General features: G+C 38.2%; 1 protein-coding gene across 2 annotated transcripts in view; it reads left to right on the forward strand.

Moving 5' to 3' along the window:
• Positions 1–12,791, forward strand: part of NEK6 (NIMA related kinase 6) — a 116,390-nt gene that overhangs the window by 68,933 nt on the left and 34,666 nt on the right. For both annotated transcript variants that reach the window (XM_030535617.1, XM_030535618.1), the window contains exons 6-7: positions 4,868–4,978; positions 11,520–11,628. In XM_030535617.1, coding sequence (XP_030391477.1) covers positions 4,868–4,978; positions 11,520–11,628 — 220 coding nt within the window. The remainder of the gene's footprint in view (positions 1–4,867; positions 4,979–11,519; positions 11,629–12,791) is intronic.

The following is a 12,791-nucleotide window of genomic DNA, read 5'->3' on the forward strand; positions in this document are numbered from 1 at the left end:
AATTTCTCTGGAATTTTTTCTTTTAAACTTTTTTCCATTTTTAACAAAAACTGGGCATAATTGTTTTCATTAGATTAGTGTGCAATACATTTCAACAAAGTCAATACTATTTTGTAAATGAGTAACTTAACACACAATATCCATGTGAACACTCCAGCTCCCAATATAACAATATTGTGTGAAAATGAATAAATTCTATCTTTTAACTATTATATTAGTTTTGAAAAAGGCAATTGTTCCTTTTATCTTAAATAAAAAGATTAAAGTGTCTAAGGTAGTGGATTCAGCAAACTACTTAAACATGTGCTAAGTCCGAATCAAGACAGTGTACTACTAGTGGGTCTGTTAATACAGTAAATGTCTAACTGTAATGTTTTATCTGGAGCTTAGCCAAATAATCAGCTTGGATACTTATATTTGTGAATTTTGTCCCATTATATCTACTGTTGTATGCTAAGTTACTGCCTCACTCCAAAGTCTAGAATAATTTCTGTGTAAACTGCAGATTAAAACAATTTACCCAATTTTTAATATACCAAGTTAGATTCCATACATTTTTTGTTGTTGAAGGAATTGGACAGGCTTGCTGTAGGGAATCTGTGTCAAAATGATGCTTTGCCTCTGCTTTCTTTTGATCCAAAATTCCTGTATGGCTACAGAAATAAATGTTGTTTTGTGCTTAGTAGATTACTTGGAAAAACTTTCGCATTTGGGAGGTAATAAAAACTTCACTGGAACAGCAAAATAATAATAATAATAATAATAATAATACCCCATCAAAAAGAGAGAGGTAAAACAGCTCAGTAATATGGTTGTAATCAGCAGCAGGGAGCCACCGTGCTCGCTCATTTGGAGATGACTTGCTCTTCTGCATGCCTCTTGCTGACAGCGTTGCTGTGCATACACATCAGGCATTAACTGCCATCAAACTTTTAGGTTGCATTAAAGAAATGAGAAAATGTCAATAACCTGAGCTAGGGCATTTTGTGCTGTTTGTGCATTTAGAGATTGGTGAGAATTAAGGTTATGCAGTTTCCTTCTGTCAAAAGATTAGAAATGTCAAGTAACCTCCCGCATTGCTTCCCTGCCACGTGCATGCACAAGTGTTGGGAGTACGGGGGGTGGAGAGGAGGGCAGGATCTTCGCTTCAGTCAAGTCTCTTATAAAACCAGTGTGACTTCAGCGGATGTTCTGGGATGGTGGGGTTCACAGGTGTGGGGAATAAGGTGTCAAGATTTAAAAAAACAAAAACAAATCCCTCTGTACAATTTCCATGTGTTGGTGGCCAGTCTGGTCTGACGTGCTGGGTGGTGGAGTAGGGAACTTTTCTGGTTAGCTCTATGGGAACAGCTTTAACAGATTCTAGAGGGGTTGGTATTCAGCTCCTGCTGCTGGTAACAGAGGTGAAAAGGGGGAATCATGGGAGATCCACCCACAAGGGTAGAAGTTAATCTCAACATGGACATGTTTTTTAAAAAAAAAAAGTTGTAAGGTATTAATCAAAAGACTTAGGACATGGGTTGCTTGAAGAGAGTTCATGTGCCGAGTTTGCTGAGCCATCAGACACTACTGGGAGGCAAGTTCACAGGCAAGCCTGGCAGGTCCTGGGAAGTCTGCAGAGGATGCACCTAACACCAGTATTGGTGGAGAGCAGTGTCTGCAGGGAACATCTGAACCCCTTCGGCTGGAAGGGCAGTAGATCAGCACACCTGAAGGAAGACGTTTTTTAAAATATTCAGTTGAAATGTCTTGACTGTTGTTTTTTTTTAAGTTCAGCCTTGTGGGAATATTCTTCTCTTGATGCCTACACATGAATCCCATTAACACTAATGTGAGTTAGTGTCCAGGCATTGCAAAGGAGAATCTATCACCTAATGTGCATGCAGAGCAGAGTGATTAACATGGTGGGATATAACAGTGTTTCTGTCGGCTCAGTAGCCCATGAGGAGTCACTACTGTCTGCTGGATAAAATGCCCATTTTTTATTTTTTAAATTTATTTTTATTGGACTTTAGGCTTACAAAATGCAATTCAGAAAGAGGCAAAGAGAGAGACTACAGAAATCAAGATACATGCAGTACGTTCCAAGTGATTATAGTGGTCAGTTTTATTAGGAGAATCAGACATTAAAATATTAAAACAAATTTTAATATGTTTTGTTTCTTCATTTAGTCATGGAAATAATGCATAACAAGACCAGAAAACAAGAGAAAAATATTATAGTATATATTAGTGTACAAGTCCTCTCATGCTGCACTTTATAAAAAACAAAAGCTATTTAAATAAGTGAAATCTGGATTAACAGTTATAACCAAAAAAACCCAGAAAACGCCAAAGCGCACACCTACACAGAATAGATGGTGAGCTTGTCTACCATAAGGTGGTAAATAATGGGAATACCCCTGAAATTCATTGTTGTCCTGCAATAAAAATGGAATACAGGCAAGTGATATTCTTTCAAGATATTTAGGGAACAGTAAGTAGAATCATGTAAATGTAGGGCTGGAAGGGACCTCAGGAAGTCATCTAATCTAGCCCCCCATGCTAAAGCAGGATTAACTGTATTTAAAGAATAATTTCCAGATGAAACTCAGCAGAATCAGTCTTTCAGGTAATTTACACTTCCTCATGAATAATACTGCGCATGGAACAGTATAGTGGCTTCCTTGTGCTGGGCCTGATTAACAGGGCTGGGGTCATATGGAAACTAGATTTTGTTGTCTTTTGGAAGCAGTGTCACCTACCAGTGTTCTTTAGGATTAGACAGAAATGATAATGATGCTTCCTATATTTCCAGACGCATGCATTGGGATTCTATATTCCTTTCATCCTAGATGGATGCATCTCAGGTATCAGTTCTCAGAAAGTTTTTGGAGAAGTTTTCCCATAACTTAGGGTACAGTATCAAAATTGTTTGGAAAGCCTGGAATCCACACATTTCCAGTGCACACTTGGCTTTTCAAAGCTTGTTATCTTTCCTTCCATTGAAGAGCTACTTTTGACAGGTATTTTGTTAGTAAGGAGCCTCTCCTGCAGAATTGTCTACATAATAATGTTCAGTGTCAGGTATGCAAGAATTTCATAGAGCCAGCTTTTTCTGATACTGATTCCATCTTTGCATCCCAGAAGATGCAGATTTTTGTAAAACATGTAGGGCAGAAATGATTTCTGAAGGAGCCCACTTTCTCACATGCTGTACCTTTAAAGGAACATGGTGTTGGCAGTGAACGCATTAATGCTACAGGACAAGTGGTTCACGTAGTAGCTCCATCTAGCCGCACATTTAACCTGAAATGTTGTTAATGGTAATTGGCATCACTCAAGTCAGTGGTAGTGCTCACATGGATAAAGGTGGGCACCTGCACAAGTGTTTGTAGGGTCAGCGCCTTCATCTGTAGTGATCATAGCAAACCTTTAACTAATTGTGGCAAAATTAATATTTCGCTAGGTTTATTCAATATCCTGTATAGGCAAAAAGGTCTGAAATGGGATCCAAGTTGCTCTTTTTGCCCCCATGAACTAAATAATAATTGTTTAAATCTGCAGTTGTTTTACTGTCTCTTCTGTAAAAGAGCTGTACCTTAAAAAATTGTTTTTAATACTTATTAAATAGAAAAGGCTCTGAGTAAATACAAACATAGTAAAAGCCTAGGGTTAAATTAAAAAGGGAAGACTTAATTTTTTTTAATATTAATAGATAAAACTGGGATTAGATGTATACTTTTAAAATGGCAAGAGTTACTAAAGAAGCATAAATATGTAAATAATTTGTAAATAAATGAAAAGACTAGGATTGCATATATTTTGAAAATGGTAAGAGTTAAAATTTTCAAAATAATGCTATGGGTTAAATACGATAAAATAATAGGCAAGGATTAAAAATATTTTTTAACAAATAGAAAAAGGGAAGGGCATGGTAAAATATAACACACATTAGAAAAAGGCAAGAGTTTCCATGTTCTAGTGTTAATTATAAATCAACAGAAAAAAGCTAGGATTAAATGCAGACATGCAGAGGCATTGTTCAAATTTTGTTTTTTAAATTTATCAAGATTTAGCCATAATCACAGCTTTACAAGAAAAAGCCAGAACTAGTGAGCAGTATGGTGTAGTCCAGGGTAGTCAGTTATTTTTTGGCAAGGTCCAAATTTTTGGTCAAGGTCAAGACTCCAGAGAAAATAAATGAATAAATAAATAAAAAACCAATAATAAGTAAATAAAAAGATTTTGGGGTCCATTCAAAAGTGTCTGGCGATCTGGATGTGGCCTGCGATCCACCTGTTGACTACCCCCGTTGTAGACCTTCCTCTGCCCTTCGTATTTTTTGGTGGCAGGGACAATGTCTGCCTATATGTTTGTAAAGCACCTAGCAAGATGGTACACTGATCGTAGCGGGGACTTGAAGCTCTACTACAGCAGAGATCTTAGTAGTGTAGTGGGGCTTGATATTAATTTAAAAAGAAAATGAAATCCTACTAAGTGTAGCTCAGACCAAGTTTCTCCCAAGATCATGATTTTAAACCCTGATTATCTGAACATACAACAGAATAGACCATTTGACTTAAGTATGGAACTAATTGCTCCTTACAAAAGACTGCTTGGTTTTCTCTTTTGCCTAGTACGCATGTGAGATATAATCTGAATTGCGTTTCACCACACATCCTTGTGTGTATATGGACACACAGCAAATGCCATAGCCTTGTCTTTTGTTAAGGACACTGCTGTGGAACAATTACGGGAATGAACACTGATGGGCAGTATATTTTGAGTCATTATTACTGAAATACCTTCCATGTAATGTACATTCACTTTGCGCACCATCTCTCTTTCTCTCTCTCTCTCTCTCTCTCTCTCTCTCTCTCTGCAGCAACTGAACCACCCCAATATAATTAAGTATTTGGATTCTTTTATTGAAGACAATGAACTGAACATTGTCCTGGAACTGGCAGATGCAGGTGATCTCTCTCAGATGATTAAGGTAAGGACACACCAATTCTTGAGGCAAAATAGGAGTGTCACATTTATTCTGGAAGTTCAGGGGACAGATTGAAAACAAAAACAAACCAAAGAATAAACCCTACAAAATGACATAATAGCAGGAAATATAGAAAAACTCTATTAAAAAAAAAAGCATTGTGAATGACTGGTGTTGGAATGGATGTTCACTAGAATTTTAGAAAATAAGTAAAAGTGATTTCCAATTTCGATTAAAAAATGTGAGGAATCATTTTAAGCCTGAAAATCTTTTGGAAACTTGAAATGTGATTTGTTCATTTGATAATTCCTTAAATAAGTAAAATGAAAATACGATAGAAAGGAAAGTGAGAACGGGATCCGGACAGTTCTCATGCTTTTTGATTTTTTAAATTAGGAGCATGAGGACTGATGATGTTTGTAATTTGTATTCTAGCTGATGTAACTTCAGGGACTTATTATGGAGAGCACACAAAGAAAAAAAAAAAAAAGGAAGTCAGGATACATGTCGTTCCAGTCTGCAATATTACCAGAGCCTTCCTTCCCTTTATGTTATGTACTTTGCGAGCATGGGAGATGGTGCTTTCTCTGAGTCTAGTGCACATCTTCAGAATTTACTCTTGGAACATCCCAGAATTATCTCCAGCCTTTACTGGCTGTGGAACAAAATACAAAGCTAGCATATTTGATGTAACCGTCCTTCTCTCTCTACCTCTGTGCACATAGAACAAAAAGAAAGGGAAGGAGGAGGAGAGGTGAACCTGGTGTGTTTTGGCAAGAGGGGAAAAAAGATTTTTAAGAGGGGAAATTTCTTTTGGGATTAGACACATTTCCCTAAAGGCTTCCTGGTTGGAAGTTTTATACAGAGTCCCATGATCCCACTCAGTTTTTCACAGGGATCTAACATATTAGTTCATCAGCCATTTACCATGTTTACCCCATTATTGTCTTTGGGCTTTTAATTAGAGCATGGAATACAAGAACTGGTTAAGAGTGTATAGGTTCTTTTAGTGTGTCTGAAGTTTGTCCTGCACTTACTGTCACCCCTTGTGATCTTTTTGAATAGACATCTTTCTTCTGAGAATGTTTATAATCTTTGGCTGCTTCTGATTGGTAGAATCCCCCAGCCTGTCTTATCCTGCATTTCTCTTCCTATCCCAATCTGTATTGCATTGCATTGGTGCCCTACTGGGGAAGGCACAGGTACGTTTTGAACTTACAAGAATTTCATTAGGCTATGAATCTTACTCCTCCATTAGTGCTTGTTTGCTCTTTTCTGCATTCTTGTTATAGTTTATTCTAGTCCCAGGATCTTGAATATTCTTAAGGGTTTTTTTTTCCCACTTCTCTCAAATCAGCTTTCTCTTTAACTGTCTCTCTCTGCTTTTTTCGTGTTCTTTTCCTCAGCGTGTTGAGCTTTTGCTCCTTTTCCCCTTCCTGAGCTACCTCTCTCTGACTTTTGTTTCCATAGTTGTTTTATGAAGGAAGGTGAGCTTGCCCTCTCCCCCGGGAATTTAGGAATATTGAATGCCCTACATGAACTGGGTTCTCTACACAGTAGCATTGCAGATCTATTTCCTCATCCATTCTAATTCTAAGCAACATCAGTGTGGACCTGTGTCATAACATTTCTTCCCAGATCTGGACCTTAGCGTCCAAAATATGGGTGTTAGCATGAAAACCTCCAAGCTTAGTTACCAGCTTGGACCTGGTAATTGCTGCCATCAACCAGGAATTATGTGCCTAGCTCACTGTGGTCTCCCCAAAACCTTCCCTGGGGGACCCCAAGACTCAGATGCCTTGAGTCTCACAACAAAGGGGAATAAACCATTTCCCTTCCCCCTCCTCCCCTCCAGGTGTTCCCTGCCTGGGTTCCTGGAGAGATATACAGAAGCAAGCTCCGTGAATCTAAACAAAGGGATTCCACCCTCCCTGTTTCAAGTCCTTGAAACACAAGCACCGAGAGATCTAACGTCTCTCCCCCCTCACCCAGAGGGTATTCAAAGTCAGGCTTAGTAAATCTAACACAAAGAGATTTTCCCCCTGACTTCTTCATCCCACCAATTCCCTGGTGAGCTGCAGACTCAATTCCCTGGAGTCCCCACTAAAGAAAAACTCCAACAGGTCTTAAAAAGAAAGCTTTATATAAAAAGAAAGAAAAAGGACATGAAATGGTCTCTGTATTAAGATGACAATATACAGGGTCAATTGCTTAAAGAAAATGAATAAACAGCCTTATCCAAAAAGAATACACTCCAGCAACTACACACATGTAAATACCAAAAAAAAAAACCAATATAAACCTATTGTCTTACTATCCTTGTACTTACAACTTGGAAACAAAAGATTAGGAAGTCTGGAGATTCCTGTGGTCACTCTCAGAGCCGAGAAAAGAACAGACCAAGAACAAAGGACTCACACCCAAAACTTCCCTCCACCCAGATTTGAAAAAGTCTTGTTTCCTGATTGGTCCTCTGGTCAGGTGTTTGGTTCCCTGTGTTAACCCTTTACAGGTAAAAGAACATTAACCCTTAGCTATCTGTTTATGACAACCTGGATTCTGCCCTAGGACATGCAAGCCTTGCAAAACTTACTTAAAAATTTACTAGCCCATTCAAAAAACCTACCCTTTACCATGAGGGTAGATAATGAAAAAAGAACAAATGTTTTGTCAAAAAACAGTATTCACTCATAGCAAGTGGGTATGTATAATATTGCAAAGCTGGTTTACCCTGTCTGTAATGGATAGGCACGTTTAATTATTGTAGGGTAACTAGCCACATAGCTTGTCTGCTACATTTAAGACATTTCAAAAAGTATATTGACCTTCCTTCACAACAGGGATTTAGGATTGAGAAAATTTTCAAGTGCTTTCTTTTCTCTGATGTAGCTCTTAGGAATACTTGTATTGTTGGAACCAGCTTTAGTTAAGCTGTTATCACCTGCTTTTGTATTTTCTTTGACATGTTAATCTTTAGACATACATCCCCTGTGAGAACAGATGTGGTATATCATCTTTGTTAGCACTCTTAACCTTCTCTCCATATTTTACCTGTTTTTACCATCATTATTCTGTAATTATCATAAATGAACATTTTGGAAAGTTCACCTCCCTCCTTGTTGTCACAGCTAGAATACCTGATTAACAGATTTGTTTTCTCTGTCAGCTCAGCTATGAGGCACCAGGCCAAAGGCTGTCAAACAAGTTAGCCATTTAGCCCATAGTTAGTGGCTACATTTACAGTGTCAGTGAAAATCTCCATTTCAGAGAAGGATTTGCTTCATCAAGGGGAGTGGGAGCTGGAAATAGACCTATGGTAGAGAGTTCTGGGGGGACGGCCTAAAGTTTTCAGTCATTGCTTTTATCTCCAAACAGTTAATATCTATAAACCTGAATTCGCTGATGGTGACTCAAAGTATATGTGGATGGTAATGCTAGCAGCTAGAGTACCTCTAATCCTGAAGACGGTTTAATGCAATGACCTGTGCTAAGGGAGATATTACTTCCTGAATATGCTAACCTCCAGAGAGCAGGGAGGAAGTCAGGCCCTTGAGGGGAGCTCATGATTATTGTTTTATCTTGCATATACTTTTAACATTGCCCTTGTTGCTGTTTACTGCATGTTGCTCCTTCTCCCAAGAGACCCCAGAAAACGTCAAGGTTTATCAGCGGCTTTTCAGTACTTGCATTTAAAGATTTGAGGAAAGAAAAGAACCATTCTGAAAGCAAGTGTTTGGGGTAGTGACCATGCTGCTGTGTAAATCTTTGAGTGGAGTTTGCTTAGTTGAAAAAAGTAGTGCTTACACAATTTAAAAATATTATTGTATTTGATGAAGAAATTTCACACTTTGGCTTAAATGAGCTTTTCATAAATGTAATAAACACAAATGTACCGTTCAGGATTGATAATTTCAGCTTTTAATATTTTTTACTTCCAGTTGGTTGTCTTTCTCTAAAAATTAATTTTGGTGATTCTAAGGGCAGGTCTACACTAGAAGCGCTACATTGGCACAGTTGCCCCAATGCAGCTGCGCCGCTGTAGCGAGTCTGGTGAAGACACTCTGTGCTGACAGGAGAGCGCTCTCCTGTTGGCATAATTACTCCACTACCATGAGAGGCAGAAGCTATGTTAGTAGGAGGGCATCTTCTGCTGACGTTGCACTGATGTGGCCAGTGCTTAGGTCTATGTGATTTGCGTTGCTCAAGAGGGAGTCTTTTTCACACCTCTGAGTGATGGTAAGTTACATCGACTTAAGCGGAAGTGCAGATCTGCCCTTAGTTTGATAATTTGGACAAGACTGTGATGCTATAACTAGTAAATACTTTATGGACTTGCCTGTTTCCCAAAATAATTGTAAAAGGAAAGGGGCATTGATTCCCACCCCGCCTCGTCATGATACAAATAGTGTGTTTTCATTGGTGACAGACTTGTAGATAGAATTTTGATGTATGCAAAAATTAAATGCAAACAAGGATGAAAAATGGAGGAGTCTATTTACATGATAGTGTAGTTGGCATTAGGATCGTCATGATTACCAGCCTGCCCCATCATAGACTAGGTGAAGAACTCTGGTTGTCTCTTTCATGGGATAGCAAAAAGCTAGAACCAGCTCTGCTTAGTGATCTTGTTGAGAAAAACCTCAGGCCAGAATATTATACTGAACCAGGTCCCTGTACTGAAACAAAAGGAACTGAATTTTGTAGTGCTTAAATAGAATCCAAATATTAATGGATAAAGTTCTTTGATCCCCCTTCCTCTCTCCCCCCCAATCCCTCCTGTTTAGACGTATGTTAGTCTTATGCTTCAGGGAGGCGGTAGGAACAGCAATAACAACACTCTGAAGGTGTGAGAGTGATAAAAACAGGGACTGTCTTTGTCATGTCCCTGTCGCCTGCATTATTTATGAGCTGTTATAAAGCTGATGTAACAGAGTGTTGCTGTATAACCCACTGGAGAATTTTGGCTTTCTGGTAAATGTCAGGCAAATCTTATTGGACATGACATTTAGAAAATTGCCACTTGTGGTCTAACATATCTTCACTTAAATACTTTAATGAGAATTAAGCTAATATTATGGTGTAAATAACACTTTATCCATCATCCTCTGCTGTTCTGCTGCACTCCGCTCTTAGGTTTTGGTTTCAAACTGCTGCAAGCTGTCAGATTTGCCTTTTGGTGAATTGCACAGTTACACCTTTTCACAGCTGATCTGCAAGATAAATGTTTGCCATTATTTGATTCAGATAACTTTCATATAAAATGCTGAATGTCACAACAGGCATCAGCTGTCTGTATCAAGAGGGACAAATACAAGATCGGCATCTTGCAACCAATCTAGCACCTTTATTCCTCTTAAGATTTTTAGTGAAAATTCGTAGTTGTATGGTGTAAAACAAATATAATGGTAGAGCATCATAAGGGTGCACAATACCTTATCAAAAAAATCACAGGTGCCTGTCCAGAGGAGATCACTATATTCTATAATTATACCTTACATGGCAAAGGATGACAATAATAAACATTAAACAACTGGGATTTATATGCATCTTATTGGTTCTGTAACTGTAAATGTATAAATAAAGAATTGGTTTAGTGTCTGGAGTGAAGGTCACTAAAGAGAGTCAAGTACTGGCCAGCAGTGGGAAGGTAATCCAAAGCAGTGAGTTTTGAGAAAAGATGTAGAGGGTGAGATGCGTGGTTAGTGAGGATGTTTCAGCAGTGTCTCCCCTGGATTATACTGGTGATAACTCAGTGCCTTGCTTTATTTACATCTTGGGGAATAGCACGTGAAACTTCTCCAGAGAAGTACAGACAGTTTATGGCTGTGGTATGTGGTAGTGGTGATTATGATTATTAATTTGTGTGTGTTCTAACAATGCTCAGAGGCCCAAAGGATTGGGACTCCATTGTACTATGTGCTGTACAAAGCCGTGATAGGACAGTCTTTGTCCCAAAGATCTTACAATCTCCAATTTTGCTTCCCTGTAATCTGTTTTTATTTTTGCTTTGAGACAGTTTGGCTTTCCCAAAGGTTATGTTTACATGTGAACTCTTAGGGTTATATTATTACATCAGAATTGGGGATACCCAGTTGATTCCATGGTAGTTTTGGGAAGCCGGGGGAAGAAAATGGAGATATTTATTTTCTTTGTTAATAGACTGTACATTATTGATTGAACATCTACAAGATGTTGGTTTTAAAAAAAATTCCTTTGTTATTTAAGGCAGAATACTCCACAGACATTTGTTGTTTTGAGGCATTAAATATGTTTTGCAAGGTAATTAAGGAGATTAATGCTAATTATAATTGGTGTCCATTCAAAAATGTCAAACCTATTTAAGCATATTTTTCATAGTGGTTGTTAATTAGTGAATTGTATTGAAGTTTACATACACACAGAAGGAGTTAAATGCTAATCAGAAGATGAACCATGCCGCTGTTGATCTGGTGGACATGAGCAGTTGACAACTGACTAACATTAGTCCATGAGTCAGATAGTTATGTTGCTTCTTCATTGATCTTTTATTTATTTCCTTCCACAGTATTTTAAAAAGCAGAAACGGTTAATCCCGGAAAGGACGGTGTGGAAATATTTTGTGCAGTTATGCAGTGCAGTCGAACACATGCACTCCCGCAGGGTAATGCACAGAGGTAACATTAATTCAGTCTCTTTTCACTGAATAATAATATAATGTTCCAATTAGTAAGTGCCCACATTCAAAAACAATTATGCTGATGTTCAGCCAATGCATGTTTAGAGAGAGACTGGTGCTTGCAAAATGAATTTTTCCTCGTGTCTTTTGCCTCATTGTTAGAGGATTCAGTCCGAAGTGAGTATAGTATTATGAAGATGAGCTGCTTTCTATTCCAGACGCTGATATTAACTAGAAGTGTCAAATGTGCCATTACAAACGTGTCAGAAGTAAAATGCTGAGACTAGTGGATGTAGTGACCGCTAAGAAATAGTCTTAATTATATTTAGTACGACTTTAAAAAGCGTTCAGGGGAGTTTTTCTGTCTCATAAGCGGATTTGGGAATATTAATATAAATACGTTTCAAACTTTTTTATACCCCATTCTCAATGTTCATTAATTATTTTTCTAGCTCTTATTCTAGAACTTTTCATCACTTTGGGCTCTGTCCAAAAATTACTTTTCCCCTTATAGTACAAATGAAATGTTTTGTGAAGGACTTGACCCAGGAAGTGCAAATGCACCACAAAGGAGCAAATAGCAGTCTCTGCTGCTCATTAATTCCATTCCCTTTACTAGTGGCAAATGCGTCACTCAATTCACCAGCAAGAGAGAACTAGAATTCCACTCCTACATAGTCACCTCTTGCAGCCTTCCAAGTATGCTTGATTTAGACTACAATAAATGATAGTAGTCTGTCATGTACACAAGTCTACTATAATTCAGGGGGAAAGAGGATTCACTAGTGCACACCATGACTTGGGGTTTAGCTTGGGGAAACTGAGCTTCACTTACTTTGTCTTATAAGCGGAAAAAATATTCTGTATAAAGCCCTCTGTGATGGCCTGTCGGGCAGGATGTGTTGGGCAGAGTGAGAGCTCTGCTTTGTGAATGAGATGCATACTCTGCTGGGTGGGCTAGCTACATTATATTCCAAGTTTTTAGTTGTTTTTCTGAAGAGAGCCCTCTCCCTTTTTCCCATTGACATTTTGCAGTTCATCTTCATTACAAAGATGAGGGAAGGGTTAGAATGAAGTGAAGGCAATTCAGAGCTTTCCTGCTTTGCTTTTAGGTTGTTAGACTTGTGTAAAGCTAAACTGTGCAATTTTTTTTTTGTAAGG

The sequence above is a fragment of the Gopherus evgoodei genome, chromosome 16, assembly GCF_007399415.2.
Source record: "Gopherus evgoodei ecotype Sinaloan lineage chromosome 16, rGopEvg1_v1.p, whole genome shotgun sequence".
Lineage (NCBI taxonomy): Eukaryota > Metazoa > Chordata > Testudines > Testudinidae > Gopherus > Gopherus evgoodei.